Genomic DNA, 24,760 nt, shown 5'->3' on the forward strand with positions numbered 1-24,760 from the left:
TCCTACGTTGGTGCTGGTAAAATCACAATTGTTTCGCTGAACGTTTTGAAATGTAAACGGATTGCACATCAAGAAGAGATCTACAAAGGGAGTATTAATGGTGTGGGAGAATTAGTATAAATAATAAAATAATAATTTTTTTCTGAGATTATTTTTCTTTTAAGAAAAATAATAAATTGAGCGTGACTTCCACTGACTATATTTTCTGGAGTCAATATTCTAATGCCCCCCTGGCACACAGGCTCGGCTCAGGAGGGCTGAGGACCGACTTGCTTTGTAATTTTCCCATGGAATCCTGGACGGGCACACAGGCTCCGAGTATTTATATTTTAAATACTGTTGAAAACCAAACTCCACTACTGTTAAAATGCTGGTGTCTGCCGGCGAAAGAGCATCTAGCCTTAAAAAATAAATAAAAAATAAAATGAAGGTACCCTATCTGTAAAACAACAATATCAAGTACTCTTTCTTTCTTGTTCAAGTCTCCGGACAATTGAAGCCCAAAGGAAGCAGAGCTGGGGCAGCCGCCAGGTCAAGGCGAGGCGGCGAAAGTTCTGCCCCGCCCGGACCTCTACGGCTCCCGGAGCACCGTGCGGCTCCTCAACGCCTGCCAACAAGAGGGCTCTGCCGGCCGCCGACCGCCGCACCCTGTCGGCTTTTCCCGGCTGCCAGTCTACCCAGCCCGTCCTCGAGGCCCCGGGCGGCCCCGCCTTCCGCCCCGCCCAGTCCGGCCCCGCGGAGGCGGTGGAGTGTGTGTGCGCGCGCGCGCGCGCGCGCGGTCCCGGTCCGGTTTCTCTTCCAAGCGTCCGCGCCCCGCATGCGCAGTCCGCGCCGGCGGTCTCCGTTTGTTTAAACAGGAAGGCGGACATATTAGTCCCTCACGGCCCCCCTCGCCCCACCCCCCCAGGCATTTGCCGTCGCCACTTGCCCTTTCCCCAGCCGGGGCCACAGCGACTCCCAGAAGCTCCCCCCATCAGCAGCCGCCCGGACCGGACTCTCGTCCTTCTCACCGCCCGCTCTCCAATCTTTCCAAGTCTGCACTGGGCACCGACCTCGCCCTGCCCCTCCGGACACCGCGGCAGACGCCCCGGCAGCGACGGGATAAAATGGGAAAGTGAGCCTATCCCGCGAGGACCAGCTCTCGGCCGACACGGATCGGTGCGTCGGACCGGGCCAGGTGGAGCCGGGGATGCGGGACTAGACTGCCCACAGCGCTTCAGAGCGGAGCGGGCCCGGCCCGTGGCCCAAGCGGCGGCGGCGGCAGCTGGCACAGCTCCGCACCCGCCCTTTGCTTTCGCCTTTCCTCTTTTTCCCTCCCTTGCTGCCCAGAGGAGTCTCCACCCTGCTTCTCTTTCTCTCCCACCTCCTGCCCATCTCGGGACGGGGAACCCTCCATGGCGCAGGCGGCTGGGGCCCGCTAGGCTGAAGCACCTCGCCGGAGCGACGAGGCTGGTGGCGACGGCGCTGTCGGCTGGCGTTAGGGGCTGCCGGGTGGGATGCGACTTTGGGCGTCCGAGCGGCTGTGGGTCGCTGTTGTCCCGGGCCCGGGGTCTGGAGAGCGGAGATCCCCTCAGTGAGGGGAAGGAGGAGGGGGAACCGGGCGCACCTGGTGACCCTGAGGTTCCGGCCCCTCCGCCCCGCGGCCGCGAACCCACCGCGGGAGGAAGTTGGTTGAAATTGCTTTCCGCTGCTGGTGCTGGTACGAGGGTATTGTCACAGCAGCAACATGTCGACTGGGGACAGTTTTGAGACTCGGTTTGAAAAAATCGACAACCTGTTGCGGGATCCCAAATCGGAAGTGAATTCTGATTGTTTGCTGGTGAGTAGCACTGTTCTCTTTTGCTTGTGCGGGATTGTGTTTGCCTTCCTCTTGCTTTCAGTCTAGGTATCTGCAAAAGAATGTTGCCAGCTGTACCTAATCTTGGAAAACACCAAAATCTGGTGTTTTTTCCTCGAAAAATTTTGGGGAGTACCACTAAAATCTCATGCCGTGGCCCTCTTTATCATTGGACTGTGTTAACCACTCTCTGAACTTTTAGCTCTGACTCAGTTTATCCTTATGCAAAGGATACTTATAAACCTCTGTTTTGCAGGCATCATATATAAAGTCAGGTTAAAGTTATTAATACATAATATAGTTAGTTGAATGGCAATCTTAGGAGTATTAATCTTTCTGGTCGGTTTGACAGTATTATTGGAAAGACCACTTTTCACTTAGGATTTATCTCCTAACAGTATTTAGACGTGGATGTGACGATGGAGAATCGATATTGAGGAAGTGATTTTTTTGAGACTAAAATGTCTTAGGTGACTGGACTCTGAAGGAACTTTTTGCTGGACTACTAAGTGTAAAAATACAAGGAAACTAATGACAAGTCATCACAATATTAACGTCTTTTACAATATAGTTGATTACAAAAGTGCCACACAGATATTGATCATAACTGCCATTTTTTGGTGATATAGTGCTTAACAATATCACTTTTAAAACATTCCAGAGATTTTGTGAAATGAAAGACCCAAATCCTACTTTAAAAATCCTTCAGTGGTTGATAGACAGGTAATTGGAGGTTTTAAGTTTTGTCGATTTCTTCTTGTGCTACTAGTTGCAAACTTTTTGTAAGTAAGTCTCCTTTTACTTGACTAAACAACTAAACGTTGTATATCAATTCTGTTTTAATCCAAACAAAACATATGATCTATAAAGTTGCAGGGAGTATGTAGATGAATAGTAATTTACAGCCTTCTCAGAATTAATGTTAGATGTACACAATGTTTGGTATTAAGATTAAGTGAACAAAGTACTATAATGCCATTCAGAGAAATTCATCTTGAATCAGGGAAATCATGTAGCTTGTTTAAAGTTAACATGCATTTTAGGTAGTTACTCTACATACCTGTGTATGTTTTTAAATGTGTATAGTTTTACAAGAAATCTTTTATTCCAAGCTTCCAAACAGAAAGGAGGTTTGATGCTTAATACAATTTAAAACACTTTATTGAGTGAGAGAAGTAGGAGAAATTAGAACACATCTTTTTAGTAAGGATTTCTGTAACTTTTAAGAAGTTAATTCTTTAAATATTTATTCATTTTCCATATAGTATGTTTGATTTTTACTTTGCTTTTTGTTTTCCTTACGACATAAAGCAGGGAAGGAATGGTAGCTTTTTTTTTTTAATTGTTGTCTTCTAGCATCTTGCCATAGCTTCATTTGTTGGAAACCTTAGATGATTGAAATATGGAGGCTACAAGGAAATGTAAATCATGGACTCTTTCCTTGAAAGTCCAATATATTTAGGAAAACAAGACCTAGTCTCTCATACATACACAGAAACAAAGCAAAACATTTCACAGATTGAAAAAATATGTGAAAATTTTCAAACTGTTGCTGTAGGTACTATAGGTTCTTGGGTATTAAAGGAAGCAATCTCTGCGAGTTGGGAGAGCCAGGGTATGCTTTATGATGGATGGATGGATGGATGGATGGATGGATGGATGGATGGGATATAGGGTATTCAAGCAGGTGGAGGGATAGCATCAAGAGGGTGGAGACATGACTGGCTATTGACATGTTTAGGTGAACAGAAGGTAAATTTGGAAGGATAGATTGGGGTTAGAGTGTGGGGGTTTTGATTGTTAAGCTAAGTAGTTTAGATTTTCTTTAGTGTGTTGTGGCTATTAAATATTTGTAAACAATACTGCCAGGATGAATGAAGAAAATGAATCTGGTAGCTGTGTGCAGGATAGGTAATGTGGAAAGAGGCTGGAAAAGGGGGGAGGTTGGGGAGCTTTTAAAAATTATAATATTTCAGAAATTGTGAAGGCCCCAAATTGGGCCATTAGACTAGGATAGGATGAAAACATGGGTAAAGCGGCAAAGTCAGTTTTGGAAATAGCTTGGGAAGAACAGGCAATAGATAAATTCAATTTTAGATTTGTTGTGTGAGGGAGTAATGGAACAACCACAATGAAATGACCTGTAGACTATTGATTATTTGAAACCGAGCTCATAATTAAAGATAACAATTTGGAAATTATTTGTACAGAGGTGCAAGTTGAAACTGATATAATAAAAGGGTAAAAGATGGAAAGTTGAACAAAAAGAAATGTCAAGAAGGTGAGGCAGTCAGGGCTTTTCAGAGCTAGGATGGCCAGGTATCTTGGAGACTAAGATTTCTAAAAGGACATTTTAAAAAAGAAAACAGTCAACAGACATATTTTCTTTCCCGTTTGTACAAATAGGGCCATGTAATTATAATCATGGCCCTATTTGTTGTTGTTATTTAGTTCCATAATTGTTTATTGATAGCTGTTGAAATTTTATTACCATATTAATCCAAACTTGTAAAGATTGAAGTTTTCTTTGGAGACAAAAATCCTTTTTTCCAGTTTTATAGTGTCTTTGCGTGATATGTTATATTTATCACTAAGTAGTTATTCATTCATTCTATCACTGAGAATGACCTATCAGGTAATCTCACCCTTTTTCTGTGAATTTGTTCTTATTCTTCCCTCTCTGGACTTTAGACAACATCTCGTGTATTGTAGGGACAATACTCTTTTTAAGTTAAATGCATTTTCCTATTATTTTGGCCCTTGCTGATTTATTTAGCAGATACTTATTGTGTACCTATTATGTGCTATGTGCAGCACATAAGTTCTAGGACTTTTTTTTTTTTTGTAATACCAAATTATGCTTATTCTTCACTTCCTTGACTAGACCCACTCTTCAGAAATTCAGGTTCCTAAACCTTTTGTTATTAGAAGAGTTTGTTGGCAAATGTCTTTTAAACGACTTTAGTCACCAACTAACTTTTTTTGTTGAGGTACTGATGATGAATATTAGTACTTTAAAATAATGTAGCTGGAAAGAGCACTGATAAATGGTTATCTAATTTTTTCCTGAATGCATATAATTTATTCTACAGACTGGTTAAGTCCATTTTTCATATTGCAAATAAAAATGCTTAAATAGTCTACATATACTAAGGTAATATTATGGTAACTAATTACTTAAATTGCTCACCCCTGGTTTTATATAAGTCAGATTTTTTCCAGTATCCTAATGATTATCAAGAGCTGTTTTCCTTTTCCAACTGTTTTTTTACCTTAGAATTATTTTATCTAGGACTTGTTAACAATTTCTCAATAGTTTTGAGTTCCTTTGAAAACAGTAACGGGTAAAGTCTAACTTTTTTTAGAGGAAAAAATACATATGGTTTGTAAATTAAAAAGGAAGAACAAAAGTAAGTAGGTGGAAGGATTAGGTGTATAAATGTCTTGAAGTTGAACATTGTTTGAAAATACCGCTATCTTGGTATACTCTTTAGTAAATATACTCTTGCAGGGTATCAGTGAAGAACATGAACTTCTTTCTAGTTGTTGTTTAGCTGGTGGTGGTGTAGCACTGGATGGGTGGGAAGGAGGGAAGGGAACCAATATTAAGAGAAGAGTGCATAATGAGTTCTAGCACTCCTGTCTCCTTTGTACATATTTTTTGCTACCATCTTTATTAGTTAGTTTTTTGGAAAGGAGAAGATAAATCTAAGTTTCAGGTGTTTGTTTTTGAGTTTTTCTTCATTTAAGTTCTTTTTTCCTGGGCTTATTGACCCAGTGTTTTTCAGCTTTTCATTGCTGATATTTTTCTTTTAACCTCAGTCTTTGGCCTATAATATTTATCTTTCTCTTTGCTCTTATGTTATCCATTCTTACAGCTTCAATTACTTTCATATGTATCCATGATAATACAGATCGTGATTTTTCTTAAAAGTTTTTTTGTTAATTTAGAAATTGAATTTAATGGGGTGACATTGATCAATAAGAGTACATAGGTAAACATCTCAAATCTTTATTTTTAGTCCTTTTTATTTGCTTTAAATCCTAAATATCTGACTGCGTATGAGGTATCTTGACTTAGATGTCATGTTATCATTCATATTCCTCATATTTATGCACTTACCTGTTTTGTCATCACCACCATTCTCGCTGTCACTCAACTGGAATTTTTGTTCTGAGCTTGAACTTTGACAGTCCTAGGCCACATCAGATTATTTCAACAGATTTTAGCTAACATTCCATATTTTAGATTATTGCTGTATAATCCCTCTGTACATCCTGCCAGTTGAATTGATCACATTTGGGTTATAGTACTAGTGGTTGAATCAAAAGACCTGAAGTCATTAAATCTTCACGCCTTAAAGCCATATGCCTGCCATTGTTCATAATTAATGAGTTAATGGGTGTTACCAGTATCAGTTGTGTATCTGGTTAGATTGGACCAGACTGTTTTGATGTTAATATGTTGCAAGAATTTTTTTAAAAAACAAATTACTCTGTTTATTTGTTCAGCAAATCTTTCTGTAAGGTCTAAACTTGGATTCAAATGTAGGCTCAGCAGTGTACTTACTAGATGATTTTTGGTGAGTTAACCCCTTAAAGCTCATTTCACCTTAAGTGGAGGATAATAGTACTAGATTGTTTTAAGGATTAAATAATATAGACAAGCAATTATCACAGTCTATGGCATTTAGTAAATATTTGTTAATTGGTAACTATTATTTTTGTCATATTTATAGTATTCCTGTTATATGTTAGTCATTATGCTTAGTCTGGAAGTTGATATTTACTGTCTCCTCTAAGTGCAGAGTAATTTCTCTGGAACCTCAAGCCATGCCCATAAATTAATTCATAATCGAGCTGTACTTTATGGAAGTGTCTGAGCCCATTGTAACTGAAAATAGAGACATTTAAATAGGGTTCAGTAGAATGGGGAGGGACTTTTGGACTGTTTATTCATTTAGTCATGATTTATAACATACCTACTTTGTGCCAAGGGTTTAGATTGATAAGAAAGGCAGTTGGAAGCTGGTTTATGGAGATTTAGTTGTTATCTTGCTCTCTTTCTATGTGTATCTTTTATACTTTCAGTATGTATTCTGTAAATAGACTCTCTTGCACTATAAGCACCCTGTGGGTGTATAGAGAGGTGGCTCAGAGTAACAGCTGAGACATGAATTGAGCCATTCATTAGTCTCTTGAGTCAGAAATGTTTTTATTCCAGAAGGAGCCACATATAAAATTTTATGTGAACAAAGAGTAAATTCTCAGTTTTAGATTACATTTTGCATAACTTTACAGTTTAGTTTTATTTCATGATTACGAGTTTTGAAACTATATATATATAGTAAAAACTAGAGATTCTGTTATGATGTATGACAGAAAAGAACATATATTAGGGGCTACTACATATTGAGTTCTATTTTTAAAGATAGTCCAGTAGCTTTACTTCCCTGTTCCTGTTGCCCCTCAAAAAGAGGTACATTTGCTTAGTGTAGAGAATAGCTGATGGATACCACACACCTATATGTGGAAGTAGATGAGCAGATTGTACTGCTTTTCACAATGGGAAATATTTTTTTAAATATGCCATTAGCAGGCCCTGGCCGGTTGGCTCAGTGGTAGAGCATCTAGGTTCAGAGTCCCAGGTTCGATTCCCGGCCAGGGCACACAGGAGAGGCACCCGTCTGCTTCTCCACCCCTCCCCCTCTCCTTCCTCTCTGTCTCTCTCTTCCCCTCCTGCAGCCAGGGCTCCATTGGAGCAGAGTTTGCTGGGCACTGAGGATGGCTCTGTGGCCTCTGCCTTGGGCGCTAGAATGGCTCTGATTGCGGCAGAGAGATGCCCCAGATGGGCAGAGCATCGCCCCCTGGTGGGCATGCCGGGTGGGTCTCGGTCAGGCGCATGCGGGAGTCTGACTGACTGCCTCCCCGTTTCCAACTTCAGAAAGATACAAAAAAAAAAATATATATATATATATATATATGCCATTAGCATGGTGTAGTGAAAAGAACAGTGGACTAGAAATTTAGAGCATTGACATAGCCTTGTTTTGCTATTAACTCTCTGTAACTAAGTATGAATCTTTCTTCATATCTGGTCTTCAGTTTCCCCATTTGTGAAAGGAAGAGTTGGGCTATATAGTTGCTGATGTCCATTGTGTCTCTAAAAATTCTATGAGTCTTGATTGTACTTCCACAGAAACTTTAAAAGTTGTGTATTGATTTTATTATTTAAGAAATAAAATTAAAAAGTTAAATAGTGTTGGAGTAAATATATAAGAATAGGAATCATCTTTTTAAGTGCTGTTTTTGGAACTAGTTCTATATAGCCTTAGAAGATCATCCTAAACTAATTCTTTTTCTTTCTTTTCTAAGTGAGAGGAGGGGTGATAGAGACAGACTTCTGCATGCACCCTGACCAGGATCCACCCAGCAACCCCTGTCTGGAGCTGATGCTCTGCCCATATGGGGCCATGTTTGCAACTGAGCTATTTTTAGCGCCTGAGGTGGAGGGTCCATGGAGCCATTCTCAGCGCCCAGGGCCAATGTACTCAATTGAGCCATGGCTACAGGAAGGGAAGAGAGAGAGAGAGAGAAAGAGACAGAGGAAGACAGAGGACAGGGAGGGGGTGGAGAAGCAGATGGTTGATTCTCCCGTGTGCCCTGACCGAGAATCAAGCCTGAGACATCCACATGCCGGGCCAGCACTCTGCCACTGAACCAACTGGCCAGGGCCCATCCTAAACTATTTTTTTATTATATTTGGCACTTATTCTTTTTTGCATTTATGACTTGTGTTCATAACTAGGGGTTTGTACTTTCTGAACAGAGAAAGTAGTGATTGAATTTTTCATTTGTGTATCCTTTAAAATGCATTTTACTTCTCTAATATACCTGTCTTCCTTGTTTGGGTTGTGAAATATAAAGGTATATTTTCATTATAGTTTCTAAACAGTTAGTAGGAAGTTAGATGTTCAAGTTAATGTCCAAAGTTTGGTGTCTCAGAGAGGGAGAGGTTATCTTATATCATCTTTTAAAAGGTAGACTAACCTGTGCTCCCTCTATATTACTATGTTTATTTATTTTTATTTTGTTGTTATTCCCATATTTTATTTATAATCTTTTATTCCATAATTCCTATATTGACTTTTGGTAAGAAATTGAAATCTTCTCTCGGTTTGCTCTCTGGAACTGATTTTGAAGTAGTGGACCACAGTTAACTCTTCTTTTTCTCTTTGCTGATATTCATTTAACAAAAGTTCATTTGGTATGTACTGTGTGTTAGGCACTCTAATAGGCACTGGGGACACGGTGGTAAGTAAAAACAAACAGGAGCTCTGCTTTAATGGAATTTATAGTGTCAGGAGAAGGATAAATTATGAACAAATATGAGTGGGGTAAGGCTTGAAGAGGTGCTAAGAGATATGATTATACCTTTTCTTTAAGTTTTGGGATATATTTAAAAATGTGTGGGAAAGTAGTGTAAGTGTAATTTTCAGATATGAGTGTAGATTGTCTGTATCAGATTCATTTGAGGACTTTCCAAGAATGTAAACTGGGCCAATGCCCAGACAAACAAAATCAGAAATTTGGGGGATGAATCCTAGAATTTTGTACATGATGTGGATCCTTAGCTACACTCAAGTTTGAAAACTATGGTTATAATGGAAAGAACATAGATTTGTTTTTTACTTTGATAATTTTATAAATGAAAGTTTTCACACATACACAAGTAGGGAGCATAGTATGATGAATCCCCATTACCCAGATTCTACAATTTTTATAATTTTGTTATGCTTACTTCATCAATCACCATTTTTCTTGCCAAAATATTTAAAAATAAATTCTAGATATTGTCATTTTACCCTTATGTATTTCAATAAACATCTATAAAAATCATTTTCTTATATTACTTCAGTGATCATTAGTATGTCTAACAAAATTAAAATCTCCTTGGTGCTGTTAATTCCAGTTTATACTCAAATTTCTCTGTTTGTTTAAAACACTTTTTTTTTATTAGAATCTGGAGCCAGGCAAAGTCCACATATTGCTTTTGTTTGTTAGGTCTCTTAAGTCTCTCTCTCTCTCTCTCTCTCTCTCTCTCTTCTTTTCCAGTTGAGAGGAGGGGTGATAGACTCCCACATGCACCCTGACCAGAATCCGCCTGGCAACCCCCATCTGGGGCCAATGCTTTGCCCATCTGAGGCCATGCTGGCAACTGAGCTATTTTTAGCACCTGAAGTAGAGGCTCCAGGGAGCCATCCTCAGCACCTGGGCTTATGCACTGGAACCAGTTGAGCTGTGGCTGAGGGAGGGGAAGAGCAAGAGAGAAGGAGGAGGGGTGGAGAAGCGGATGATTGATTCTTCTGTGTGCCCTGACTGGAAATCAAACCTGAGACATCCACATGCTGGGCTGATGCTCTACCCCTGAGCTGGCCAGGGCCTCTTAAGTCTCTTTTTAATATACTGTATAGAGCAGTCTTCTCCCTCTAACCTCTAACCCCCACTCCTCATTGTTTTGTTAAGAAAACTAGGTCATTGGTACTGTACAGTGTTTCACATTCTGGATTTTTCTTTTTGTTTCCTTGCGATATCATTTAACCTGCTGTATTATCTTCCAAATGTCCTTTTAATCGGTAGTTAGAACTAAAAGTTGGATTTAATTATTTTGAATTTTTAGTCAAGAGTATTCTATAGATTGTATTTTCTTTTGCGTCACATTGAGAAGTACATAATATCTGGCTGGCCCACCCTTAGTGATGCTAAGGTTGGACACTGTGTTCAGGTGGTGACAGTCAATAATAACTTTGTAAAAATCCTTCATCAACCTTCCATTCATTTTATGATATGTTAAAATAGCTGAATCAGTTATTTCATTAGGAATAGTAAAATGATGATTTTCTAATTCTGTCATTTCTTTCATATTTACAGTATTAACTAATTTTTCTGTTACAAGATCTTAAGAATTTAATAATTTTCACTCATCTATAGAACTGCTTGCTTGCCATGAGATAGGTAGATATATCTATCTATATAGATATATCTATATATATGTCTGTATATATATATGTGTGTGATTAATGCTTTAGTCTTTCTCTTTAATTGCCACTTTTCAGAGTAAGGAATTTTGGAGCCTTATACACATGGTACAGTTTGAGGAACATTTAAGAAAGGCACTGTTTACAAAGGTATAGATAATATTTAAAAGAATCAGGGATAGTGCAGTACCCTGGGACTAGTAACAGTGGAGAAAAGAGCTTCTCCTACCCCTTGACCTGAAGGAACAAGGGAAGAGAGCAGTTGGAGAGGGTAGCACTGTGGAGAGGGCTGTTTGACAGGGGCTCTGGTTTTAAGTAGAGAGAAGCATTGTGATCTGGTTCTAAGAAAACCAGGAGAATATAGATCCCCTACCCTTACTGGCTTCTCACTTTCCAGTTTCCTACTGATTTCCCATTGCCTGAAAAGCTAGTATGCAGAAGAACCTATTGATCTAGTCCATAAGGGATAGCAAACAAGACATACTCAGGATTTATTTATTTTCCTTAAAAAAATTTTTTTTTTCTTACATCATTATGGAAATCATTTAAAAATACGTATTTGCGACCTGCAGTGCTGAGTTGCCAGTTCAAAACCCCAGGCTTGCCTGGTCAAGACACATATGGGAGTTGATGCTTCCTGCTCCTCCCCACCCCTTCTCTCTCTCTCTCTCTCTGCCCTCTCTAAAATGAATACATAAAAATTATATATATATATATATATACACACACACACACACACACACACACATATATATACTTGTGTTTCAGTCCATTTTTGTCATTCTTGCTGATGCTCAATTTTTCTTATCTTTGACTAATGGGAGCCTTTGTACATTGACCCCCTTCTTTGTATATGATTCTAATAATCTTTTGTAGAGCAGTCTTCTTTTTTTGGTTTAAGATGCCCAAGCTCATCTTACACATTTCTTGCTCCAGATGTAGGAATCAGCTGTTTCCTTCCACAATCTTGATGCTATGAGTAGTACTCATTGGTACTGGATTAAAATTGCTTCTTGTCCTTGTTTAATGAATAGAGCCATAAAATTTTACTTTGGAAAAGCAGAAAAATGCTTTATACTGACAATTCCAATTTCTTTTTAATGTCACTTTGAGTTTGTATTTTTTTCTTTTACATGAAAAATCAGTTCAAACAACACTAACAGAATTACACATTTGCTTGATTTTCAAGAATGTGGGTGTGATATAGTGAAAGAAAAACTGAACAGGGAAGGGGAGATGTCTGAAGCCCTGAATTCTACTCTCTAATTGACTCTGTAAATTGTGATTGAAAAATTGTATCCCTTGAACAGAAAATATCCACTGTCTGAACCTTGATTTACTTTAGGAGTAGAATCCCAAATTCACTAATTGAAAACATCTTCAGGTTAAATTATCTTTAGATATGAGTATATTTAAATTCCCAACCTTATAAAAAGTTCAAGTGAAGCAGGTACGAGTGGATACTTCTCACTGTCTTGCTTTTTTCTCTCCCTCTCCTTTCCTCTTTCTCCCTTCTCTCTCTCAAAAAAAATTATCTTTTAGATATACATCTTGTTTGTTTTTTCATTGATTGCTTATATTTTACTGCTTTCTTTAAAAATAGGACAAAGAAAATGTTTTTATGGTTATCCTCCACTCTTAAAGTGTTTGTTCAGCTCATCCTAATATTGTACTTCCTCTGCTTATTTCTAGCAGCTTCTAGTCATGGAGACAGTATAGCATAGTGGGGAAGAGCATGGGCTCTGGAATCCGACTGTACGATGTTTAATTCCACCCAGGTCAGCCACTGGCGCAAAGCTCTTAACTTTTTTACGACTCAAACACATCGTCCTCAGATAAGATTAATCATAGATTCTTACAGGGTTGTTGGGGATATTAAACGTGATAATGCAGGTAACATACTTTAAATAGTTACCAGGATTTAGCAGATGTTAGCTATCAATCATTATCATCATCATTGTCATATCATCAGCATATATATCTTTATAATTTGTTGTGGGAAAATTAATTTTGTGCTAAGTGGATTAGTATCCAGCTTCCCACTCTGGAGGCCCACTTTTTTAATTAGTTGTGTGATCTTGGATAAGTTATCTAATGTCTTTGAGCCTGAATATATTTAATTTGCAAAATGAGAATCATGAATGAAATTTATATGCAAGTACCATAGTTTCATCCACATGTTAATAGTTACTCCTTTTCTTGCTTTACTGTTATATTATAGATTTGATGAAGGTCACACTATAGTTAGAAATAATACTTGGATATTTGTGAGAAGAGTAGAATGGGATTTTTATTTGAAATATTTCTTGAATATGATCTTTACTTTCTGTTATTGCTACTCTGCCCAAATTCAAATTTTCAACCCACCATTCTTGGATTAGTGGGACACCCTAGAAGTTTGCCAATATAATCTATATTCTGTCTTTCTTTTTCTTAACTTTAGTGTTTTTTATCATGTGGTTTTAGCTTACCTATTTTCTTAATCTTAATTCCTTCCGTTCTCCAAAACTGTCTGTTCCAGGCGGGTTTCTCACTTTCTACAGCGTGTTGCCGGCTCTTTCCTAACTTTGCTGTCATAGTTTCAGGCCATTTCATTCTCTCCCTTTCAGTTCTCTCCTATGTCCTCCTCACCAATTTTCTCATTTTTGTAGTCTAACATAAGTCACAACTTTGTTATACTATGTTTTCTTTCTGAAGTCCTACAGTATTTACAGTATAACCTATCTAATGTAATTTAGAACTTGATAATAGCTATCTTGTATGAGTCTGTCTTGAGTGTTAGCCCTACCTCCCTGATGAGAATTTTTTGAGAGTTTAGCATAGTTATGGACATTATTGTTTAATTAATATTTGTTGACTTGTGAATGATTATCCCCCATCCTATTCCTCCATCCTTTACTTCTGAATTATGTAGTTAGGACTCTGTCAGTTATGTGTGATAGAATTTTACTAGGCAAATAGAATTTACAGATTTAGGGAAACCCAGTATCATTAAAAGTAAGATTCAGTTGAACTTCAATAAGAACTGGAACTGGGCTTCCAATGCAAGCCAGGTTATCCTTCTCTCTTTATTCTCTTATTCTTTGTATTACTCTCTCTGAAGACTGTCTTTAGTCACTTGTGGAAAATACACCTGCCTAAAGCACTAGAACTTTATGTTTAACAGCTCCAATTTCTGCCACTGACATCAAACCTTTGAGGCTCAAATCTAGAGTTCTGTAGTGAAAGAGTCATTGGTTCAGAGTGAGTCTGGTGCCCACTGCTCAACTATAAGGGATAGGATCACAGGAGAACTATGAGAATAGAGAGACAGTTCCCAGGCAAATGAGGGCTATGAAGAAAGGCAGACAATAGCATAGGTGTTCACTGTACCACTCCTTCTCCCTTTTTTCTTTGACCTTTGATAAGTCACTTAAATTCTTCAATAGCCTTTTTCTCAATTGGAGTTCATAATATTGTAATTTACCCAGAGGGAAGTGGTGAGCATTATTAAATCTGATCATCTGTAAAGCTGGGTTTGAAACTTCACAAAAACATTAATGTAAGCTAATGATAAATGGATGCCCATTGATTTCTTTTACCTTCATGCCCTGTGTTCATCTGGTCTGGCTCAGAGCTTTTTTTTTTTTTTTTTTTTTTCCTGCCTCTAGGAGCTTATCCTGACTTTCCAGGTTGCTAACTCAGCTTTTGGCGTTCATTACCTAACTCAGCCCTGTCCCCTGTAACTTCTGCCATCTTTTTGAGTAGAAGAGGAGGAGGAAATTATACTATTAATGTCACATAGCTTTTCTTAGATGGTTTTAGACTAAGTGTTTATTATAATTAAATGAATTATAATCATAACCTAAATAAAAACAGTGGGCTTGTTTTGTGATTATAGCATTCAGCTCAGTCCCTGCCCTTTCCTTCCTATGATAGTTGTAGAGTAGCCACTGAATTTAGAGAATTGAAGGCCAAGGGCCTCTAGAAATTTATACTCCGTTTTCCTTATACTGATTAGGAATCTTTTTGATTGCAAAGGACCCAAATTGGCTTAAACAATACAGGACATTTATTGTCCCTGAATTCTTCATAGGAAGATTTGTTTTATTTTGCTTGGGTGACATGATTTGGGGGGCGGCATCAAATTTGATAAAGAATCCCAAAAGGCCCTGGCCGGTTGGCTCAGTGGTAGAGCGTCGGCCTGGCGTGCGGAAGTCCCGAGTTCGATTCCTGGCCAGGGCACACAGGAAAGGTGCCCATTTGCTTCTCCACCCCTCCCCCTCTCCTTCCTCTCTGTCTCTCTTCCCCTCCCGCAGCCCAGCCGAGGCTCCATTGGAGCAAAGATGGCCGGGCGCTGGGGATGGCTCCTTGGCCTCTGCCCCAGGCGCTAGAGTGGCTCTGGTCACAACAGAGCGACGCCTAGGATGGGCAGAGCATCGCCCCCTGGTGGGCGTGCCAGGTAGATCCCGGTCGGGCGCATGCGGGAGTCTGTCTGACTGCCTCCCCGTTTCCAGCTTCAGAAAAATACAAAAAAAAAAAAAAAAAAAAAAACAGAATCCAAAAAAACTGTTATCCTCAATCATTGTCATAATTCCCCACTACATTGTTTCTTTGCCTGTCAAAAGGAAAAAACCTGTTTTCTTAGGAATTTAGGATGAGAGTGTTTAAATGTAAACAGCTATAAAAGAATAGTTTACTATATTAACAAAGATTTTTTTTTCAAACATAAAAGAGATTGGAAATTTGCTATTTCTTTCGGATTTTTTTTCCCTAAATGGAAACACATTTTTATTTTTTAAATAGCTCTTGGACTCCCATGAGAACCAGATATCTGATTTATCAATAGTTCCTGGAGCAATGCCTGGCATACTTAAAGTTTTCAATAAATATTTGTTGGGTGTTAAATTACTAGAAAATGTCTTTTGTTTGTTTCTGTGGCAGAATCCAAGAATGACTGACACAATGTTAAGAGACATGGTAAATTGGCAGTTTATTTAAATCTCAGCTGTATGTATTCTAGGGTAATAACATTTTAAAACTATAAGTAGTCTGTATAAAGATATAGGTGGGGCTTTTTCCCCTCTGATATCTCTGAATTTTGGATGAGGTGCCAAAAGCCAGTAATACCCATTTTTATGAGACTTTGCACATTCATTATTTTATTTAATCTTTACAACAATACTGTGGGCTGGATGACGCAAATATTATTTTTACTTTGTAAATAAAATTAAACCTTAGAAAAAAGTAAATGAATTGCCAAACAGCATACACCGCGTAAGTGGCAGACTTTCTGATCCTTGGTCTGTATATACAGTGGGAGGGACACCAAAGTTGTTAACATGCCACAAAAAGAAGTGTTCCCATAATACTTGAGAGTGGTTTGTACACAGAATGTACTAACTGAAAATATTTAAACTGACTGGAAAATGTGGGGATTGATAAAGAATGGAGGGAGGAAGATGAGGTATGAAGAAGTAGGGAAAAGATCTTAATACATGTTTATTGACTGGGTTGGAGCAGTGGGCTCAAACTTGACTGGATGAGAGATGGGAGCCAGTTCTTTGAACCTATAGTTTGTTTATTGCAAGATTCAGATAGATGCCTGCTAAAACATATCTTTGTTGGATTTGAAAAATGTGGAAAGTGAGTGTTGGTAGACAATCTAAGCTGTGAAATCTGAAGTAGAATAAACTGAACAGTTATAATGATGATGAATGACATCATGCACATCATTTAATAGTAGGCAATAGTAACATGTTACTTACTGAATTGGTATAAAGTAAGATATGGCACGACTTTGGGAAAATGTTAAAAAAAAATTAGTGCTCGCTTCAGCAGCACATATACTAAAATTGGAACAATACAGAGGAGATTAGCATGGACCCTGTGTAAGGACGACACGCAAATTTGTGAAGCATTCCATACTTTTAACTGAGACTCATGGACATAGATAAGAGTGCAGTGGTTACTAGGGGGAAAAGAGGATGTAGGGAGAGGGTTGAAGGAAGTGTGTAAAGAGGAATAAATATAAGGTGACAGAAAATGATTTGGTATTGGGTGATGGGTATACATTACTGTTCAAATGATATGGAGATGTTTCCCTGAAATCTATATGCCCTTATTGATCAATATCACCCTGTTAATTTTTTTTATTATTCAGTGAGAAGAGGGGAGGTAGACACAGACTCCCATATGCACCCCGTCTGGATCCACCCAGCAAGCCCACTAGGGGATGATGCTCAGCCCATCTGGGGCATTGCTCCATTGCTCAGCAACCCAGCTTTTCTTAGTGCCTGAGGAGGGGGCCATGGAGTCATCCTCAGCACCTGGGGTCAACTTGCTCCAGTTGAGCCATGGCTGCAGGAAGGAAAGAGAGAGAGAAGTGAGAGGGGGAAGGGTGGGGAAGCAGATTGGCGCTTCTCTTGTGTGCCCTGACTGGGAATTGAACCCAGGATATCCACACACCAGGCCAATGCCCTACCACTGAGCCAACCAGCCAGGGCCAAATTTAATTTTCTAAAAAAAATAATAATAATAATATCCCTGTATTTGGTGAATGGATTACTGTCTTGGAACTGAACATTTACCAGGGGCTGAGGATGAGATAGCAGATTGACTACAGAGAGGTATGAGGGAACATTTAGGGTAAAGAAATGTTCTGTATCTTGATTATGGTGGTGGTGGTAGTAGTTACACAATTTCATAGAACTGTAAACCTAAAAAGGATGAATTTTTTTTTTCCAAAGGGGGGGGGAGGGAAGAGGCAGACAGACAGGCTCCCACATGCACCTGGTCAGGATCCACTGGACATGCCCACCAGGGGGTGATGCTTGGCCCATCTGGGGTGTTGCTCCATTACAAGTGGAGCACCTGAGGTGGAGGCCATGGAGCCATCCTCAGCGCCCGGGCCAGCTTTGCTCCCATAGAGCCTTGGCTGTGGGAGGGGAAGAGAGAGACAGAGAGGAAGGAGAGGGGATAGGATGGAGAAGCAGATGGGCGCTTCTCCTGTGCCCTGACTGGGAATTGAACCCGGACTTCCACATGCTGGGCCGATGCTCTACTGCTGAGCCAGCCGGCCAGGGCCTGGGTTAAATTTTTTTTTTAATGTAAATTATACATCAATAAACCTTTTAAAAATACTTATTTGGTGAAGGGATTAATGGTCCCATGATAGAACTGCACATTTATTTGTTACTGTCAGTAATAAGGCCTTTGTATAGGAAGCATATGTCTATGTACGGCTTTACTTATGTGTATATATGTATCACTTGAGAAGGATCTATGCTAACTGTATTTCGAAGTTGACTTTTGGAAAACAACTGATAATATTTGTGTCCAGTGATAAAATTAAAGCTGTTAAGTAAAAATTAGAATGTTGGAAAACTTGTATCTGCTACCTGAGCTTGACAGCTTTCCAGTGCCTGAAGACTTTTCTCATGAGGTTGATAGTGACATTAAATACGATTTTTCAGTATTGTATGATGGAATGTGTCAACACTTGGAATAATTCATAATACAGTGTCATATTTTCTAACTGAGCAATGCATGATGTTATAAAATCGTCCATGAATAAAAGATACATTCCAAGTGTAAGATACATCAATAAATTTTAATGTAGCAAAGTGAGTGCAAAAGTTCATTGATAACAGTTTCAGATTCTATACTGCAACTGACCTTTAAAAAACACCTCTTGTCAAATTTAGTGAAGTAGCAAACAATTTCCACAGTTTATCTGAAGATGCTATTAATACACTCTTCCCTTTTCCAACTAAATATTTGTGAGGTCATATTTTCTTACCTCAACCAAGACAGTGTATTGCAACAGGTTGAATTGCAGAAGTAGCTTTGAGAGTCCAGCTGTCTTTAATGTTAAGTGTCTTCTCAGTAGTCTTTTATTAAGTAAGACAATGGAGTTTGTAAAAATGTGAAATATGATTTTTATCAATTAAAAATGGTTTTCATAAAAATGTTTATATTAATATGCAGTGGATTTATTTTTGTCTTTTAATTAGTCTGTTATTCTTATTCACATTTAATGTAACTTAATAAACTGAAATTTAAGTTTCCCATTTTATTATTTGTTTTGTGTTTTTTCTCTTTGTTTTCATTCTTGTTTCCTTTTTCTGGTGCTTTCTTTTGGTTTACTTATAATTTTTTTAGTATTCGTTTTAATTTATCTATTGTGTTCTTGTTTATATCTTTTTTGTCGTTTTCTTAGTGATTGCTGTTCTAGGGATTTCAATATACACAATTAACTTCTCACAGTCTATCTAGAATCATACTGTATACAATTGATATAGATCCACCCAACCCTTACCACTATATAGATCCTACGCAACCCTTTATGTTGTAGTTGTCCTAGGCATTACATCTCTGTACATTGAAAGCCCCTTCAGAAAATGTTATAATTTTTGCTTTCAGCTATCATACATACTTCAAATAACTCAAAGGAAAAAGGCATAGATATATAATTTTTGTTGCTCTTTTTTCTTGCCTCACATTCCAGGTTTCCTTTTTGTTTTATTACATTAATTAATCATTTATTTATTTACTTTAGATTGCACCTATGAGATCATACAGTATTTATTTTTCTCTGTTTGACTCATTTCATATAGCATAATGCCCTGAAAGTCCATTTGTGTTGTCTTACATGGAAAGATTTTCTTCTTTTCTGTATGGCCTGATAATATTCCATTGTATGTATAATATATACTGCATTTATTTCCTTTATCTGTTCATCCATTGATGCACACTTACTAGATTGATTTTTGGATATTGACTAAAGTCTTGAATCTTTGGAAGAAACTTTCTTGGTTATGGTGTATGATTGCTTTTATATATTGGTGAATTCTATTTGCTAATTTTTTTTCTTTTTTAGTGCCTTGACTGGGGCACTACAGCAGAGCGAGTGACCCCTTGCTCAAGCCAGTGACCTTGGGCTTCAAGCCAGTAACCTTTGGGCTCAAGCCAGTGAATCCACACTCAAGCCGGTGACCTCGGGTTTTCAAACCTGGGTCCTCTGCGTTGCAGTCCAACACTCTATCCACTGCACCACTGCCTGGTCAAGCTCTACAGTATTTGCTAATATTTTAAGAACTTTTGCATCTATATTCATGAAAGATACTGGTCTGTATTTTTCTTTTTTTTTTATACTGACTTTGGTTTTGGTGTCTAGGTACTATTGTCTGTCTGTGTAAAATGAGTTTTTGTCTCCTCCTTTTCTCCTTTCTGAAAGTGACTGCGTAGAATTGGTGTTGATTTTTTAAACATTTGATAGAATTCTCCAGTGAAACTGGCCCTGGAGATTTCCTTTCCTATAGGCTTTACATTATTAGTTAAACTGTTATTCAAATTATCTTAAACGTATTGTGTTAGTTGTGGTAGTTGTGCTTTTTAAGGAATTGTCTGTCTCATTGAAGTCAAATTTATATGTAGAGTTGTTCATAGTATTTCCTTACCTACCCTTTGTATAGCTGCAGAATTTGTATGATAACACCTATTTCATTTTTAATATTGGTAATTTGTATTTTATTTTTTTCTTTTTCAGTCTTGCTAAGGGGTTGTCAATTTGATTGATCTTGTCAAAGAAGCAGTTTTTTGTTTCATTGAAATTTCACCGTTGTTTTCTATTTTATTGATTTTTTTGTTTTTCTTTATTGATTCCTTTCTTATGTTTGCTCTTTTTTTTTTCCTGTATTTTTTGAAGTGAGAAGCAGGGAGGCAGCCAGACTTCTGCATGCGCTCGACTGGGATCCACCAGGCATGCCCCACTAGGGGACACTGCTCTGTCGATCTGGGGCGTTGCTCCATGGCAACCAGAGCCGTTCTGGCGCCTGAGGCAGAGGCCATGGAGCCATCCTCAGCGCCCAGCCAACTTTGCTCCATGGAGCTTTGGCTGCGGGAGGGGAAGAGAGAGAGAGAGAGGCAGGAGAGCGGGAGGGGTAGAGAAGCAGATGGGCGCTTCTCCTGTGTGCCATGGCTGGGAATCGAACCTGGGACTTCCACACGCCGGGCCAACGCTCTACCGCTGAGCCACTGGCCAGGGCCTGTTTGCTCTCATTTTACTTTGCTCTTACAGTTTTGAGAAAGGAACTTAGATTATTGATTCAGAATCATTACTCTTTTCTAATATGAGTAGTACTATACATTTCCCTTTCAACACTGCTTTAACTGTGTGCTACACAGTTAAATACATTATATTTTCATTTTTATTAATTTCAGTATGTATTTTTATTTCTCGAGATCTTTTGGTCAGAGACACATTCTGATTTTAATTTTTATAAATTTGTTGAGGATTGAAGTCTGACATGGGATATGGTCTACCTTGGTAAATATTCCATGAGCACTTATTTTCATACTTTCCTATTGTGGGTGGAATGTTCTATAAATGTCAATTTGATCCTCTTGGTTCACGGCAGTGTTGAGTTCTTGCTGATTTTCTATCCATTTCTATCAGTTGTTAACAGAGGAGTGTTGAGGTTGCCAACTAAAATTGTGGATTTCTGTTTTCATTTCTATACATTTTATTTCATATATTTTGCAACTCTGTTGTTTAGAACAAATATATTTTAAGATTGCTGTGCTTTCTTGGTAGAGTGACTCATTATTATTATGTAATTTCCCACTCTTGTTCCTAGTCATTTTCTTTGCTCTGAAGCCTACTTGATTTTATAATATACCCTATTTAACTTTATTTTGATTTCCATTTGTATAATATATCATTTCTCATCCTTTTACTTTCAACCTACCCATACTGTTATATTTGAAGTGATTTTTTTTACTGTATATTGGCTTGCCCCATCTCCATCTTATTCTTTCTAAAATCTCTTCTTTAAGGTTCGGCTCAAATTTCATCTCCTTTATGAAGCCCCATTAGGTCAAATACTTCTCTTTGTACTATTTACTTTTTCTACCTAATAACCAAAGCACTTCCAAAGACAGGAAGTATTTATTATTTTATTACCTTTGCAATTTGTTTTCCTACAGAGGAGGAGGAGGACTAAATAAATACAATATAACATTAAATATAGTTCCTGTAATAGGAAACTTATTAATATTTTCTCAGGATATTGGGGAAGGCAGCACAAAGTAAGTGACATTGAGGCAGTCTGAGTATAAGTAATGTTCACCACATTCCAGCTGGAGAAAGAGCCAGGTGCAAAGGCAGTGGGGTAAGGTGAGCATGGCCTATTTGACATTATTACACACATGCCAATATTCTTTAGGACAATTATAATGCAAAAAAATTAAGCATCTAAAAATTGAGTGAAACTTAACATTGACACTTCTAACCAGTCTCCATCTAAGTACAGACTTATATAACTTAGTTGGAGTCTGATGAGAAGTCCCCTTGTAGAGATACATGCATAAAGAGAAAATAAGTTCTAGAAAGCATTGACGTGTATATAGTAATGTCACACTGGCTAAGTAGATTTTAATTGTGTTTAACGTCAGAAGTTGTTCAGATTCCCTGAGGAAATTGTTTTCATTTTCATATTAGTGCTTAATTTTGAGAAATTCCTTATCTCTTTACCTAGCAAAGAGAGTTATATGTAACAAAAATATTTTCCTTAAATGGTACATTCTCTGTCATCAAGTTTGACAGAAGTCTTTTAGTACCACGGGGTCAGCCAGTTTTAGAAGTTGTTTAGTTTTTCAGAAGCCTTAGTTTTACTGCCATAGTTTCAATAGATTTTTTGGTAGTTTCTTAAAAAACATGTCCGTGTTTAAAATAGTAACCATTTAGATTTTAAAATTTTACTTAAAAATGATTTGTTTTATACATAATATACCTTTATTTCCTAGTGCCATTATATTCTCATACCTTATAACAAATGTATTATTACTAATGAATTTAATCCTTAATGATATTTTACACATGAATCTTATTTTTATAATTCAAAACTACCCAGAGAACTAATGTTTGCAGCAGAGTTGAGGGAAATAATTGCTCCTGCTTTTCCTTTTGCTTAAGCTCTGTTGTGAGATAACACAACCACAACTTTCCCCTCTCCCAACACCCACTTCTTAGAAATGTGAAATGTAAATGTTAATTCTTTAGAGATTCTTGTAAATGTTATATTTGCAATTAATTATACCTTGTGTGTTTATGTGAGAGGACTTCTCCAATATGACTAGCTTCTATCATTGTTTCATCTTGCCCCTGCCCTCACTGTTGAATGGGCAGTGCTCTTGCCCTTTCATTGCAACAAGTCTTATAGCATTGGTTAATGCTATTTAAATTCATTGGCGTTTATTGAGCTCTTATTTCAGTTTGGATGCTTTCAGTCAGAAGAAATAGAAATTTCAGTGCATATTAAGGTGTTTCCATAAGGAAAATGTATTAAGAAAGTTGGCGTGGAATGGCTCCAGAGTAGGTTAAATCAGTGGTTCGACAACATCAGAGATTCAGGTTCCTCCCGTCATTTGGCTCTGTACTTGTGTGTTTGACTTTATATACCTTGCCAACTTCCCTTGAGGCTGCAAGATGGCTGCTGTTGTTTAAGGTGTCACATACAAACGATAATTTCTCATGAAAGGAGGCACTATGTCTTACATGTATCTTTTCAAGAGAGAATAAACTTTTCCCAGAAACCTTTCTGTAGGTTTTCCCTTATATCTCACTTATCAGACTATTATCCTGTTCCTATATTTAAGCTGAATACTGACAAGAGTAATGAGCCTCCATGTTTGCCTTGGATTAGACTAATCAGAACAAACCGCCTAGAGCTGGGGTAGTTCTCTGTTCTGGGGATTACCTTGCTCAAGGTGCTTGATACCTAGCTGTGAAGATTGAATTAAAAAATAATTATAATACAAGGAGGATTGTCAGTTTTAATCGGTAGTTTAAGCAAGGTTGTGCAGAAGAGGGAACAGTGCTATACTATAGAAAATGTGGAATTTTGAGCCAGTGGTATAATAGAGAACTCATAGGATTTTGAGTCCTAGCCAGTGTGCGTTCTACTTATAATTAGAAAAAAAAACTAGTGGTTTTCTATAAATTTTTGAACACTACATCTTGAGTTTAAATATACATGTTTATTTTCAATTCCTAATTTAATTTTTTAAGAGATGGAGGAGTTTAAAAGTTATCATGGTCATATATCTATAACTACTAAACTAAGTATTTTGATTCTTACACAGCTTATTAGCTAGGCAAGTTAGTTAATATTTCTGATTGTAATTTGCCTTGGGTATAAAATGAGAGGGTTAAATAAGGTAAATTTTGAGGTTCTTTTTTAACATTTAGTAATTTTTCTAAAATCTTACTTGGGATAAGAGTGGAGGCAGTTGTTTTAAATATATTTACCAGCTCTGGCCGGTATGTTCAGTAGATAGAGCATTGGCTGGCTTATAGACATCCCAGGTTTGATTCCTGGTCAGGGCATACAAGGAAAGTGACCGTCTGCTTCTCTCCCCCACCCTCTGCCCCTTCTCTCCCTCTTCCTCTCTCGCAGCCAGTGGCTCAATTGGTTCAAGTGTTGGCCACAGGTGCTGAGGATAGCTCGGTTGATTTGAGCATTGGCCCTAGATGCTGGCGGGGGGGGGGGGGGTTTGCCGGTGGATCCTGGTTGGGGTACATGAGGGAGTCTGTCTCACTATCTCCTCTCCCACAAAAAAAAAATATATATTTACCTGAGAGAGCATGTGAGTAAAATTTATATATCCCTCACTGTTTAAAGTTTTATTTGATATTAGAAAATAATCTAAGCTAATGTAAATTTAGATATTATGAGCCTTTTAAAACTGGATTGTGTCTTTGTAGGTAGATGTTTATTAGGAGCTCCTAAAATAATAAAGTATAATAATATATTGAGGTTATCGCATTATACCATTTTTCAGACAATATTAAGGTATCAAAATTTGACCTAAAATTTTTCTTCTGTAGCTAGTAGTACAGTAG

General features: G+C 38.0%; 1 protein-coding gene and 1 non-coding gene across 2 annotated transcripts in view; both read left to right on the top strand.

Moving 5' to 3' along the window:
* Positions 1 to 845: 845 nt before the first annotated feature.
* The window catches only part of ROCK1 (Rho associated coiled-coil containing protein kinase 1), a 153,819-nt gene continuing 129,904 nt past the window's right edge, over positions 846 to 24,760 (top strand). Inside the window, exon 1 of the mRNA XM_066247593.1 lies at positions 846 to 1,819. Coding sequence (XP_066103690.1) covers positions 1,727 to 1,819 — 93 coding nt within the window. The 5' untranslated portion in view covers positions 846 to 1,726. The remainder of the gene's footprint in view (positions 1,820 to 24,760) is intronic.
* LOC136315785 (U6 spliceosomal RNA) lies at positions 16,680 to 16,786 on the top strand. The gene has a single exon (XR_010727574.1). It is a non-coding gene; the product is annotated as a U6 spliceosomal RNA (small nuclear RNA).

This window comes from Saccopteryx bilineata, chromosome 11 (assembly GCF_036850765.1).
Source record: "Saccopteryx bilineata isolate mSacBil1 chromosome 11, mSacBil1_pri_phased_curated, whole genome shotgun sequence".
NCBI lineage: Eukaryota > Metazoa > Chordata > Mammalia > Chiroptera > Emballonuridae > Saccopteryx > Saccopteryx bilineata.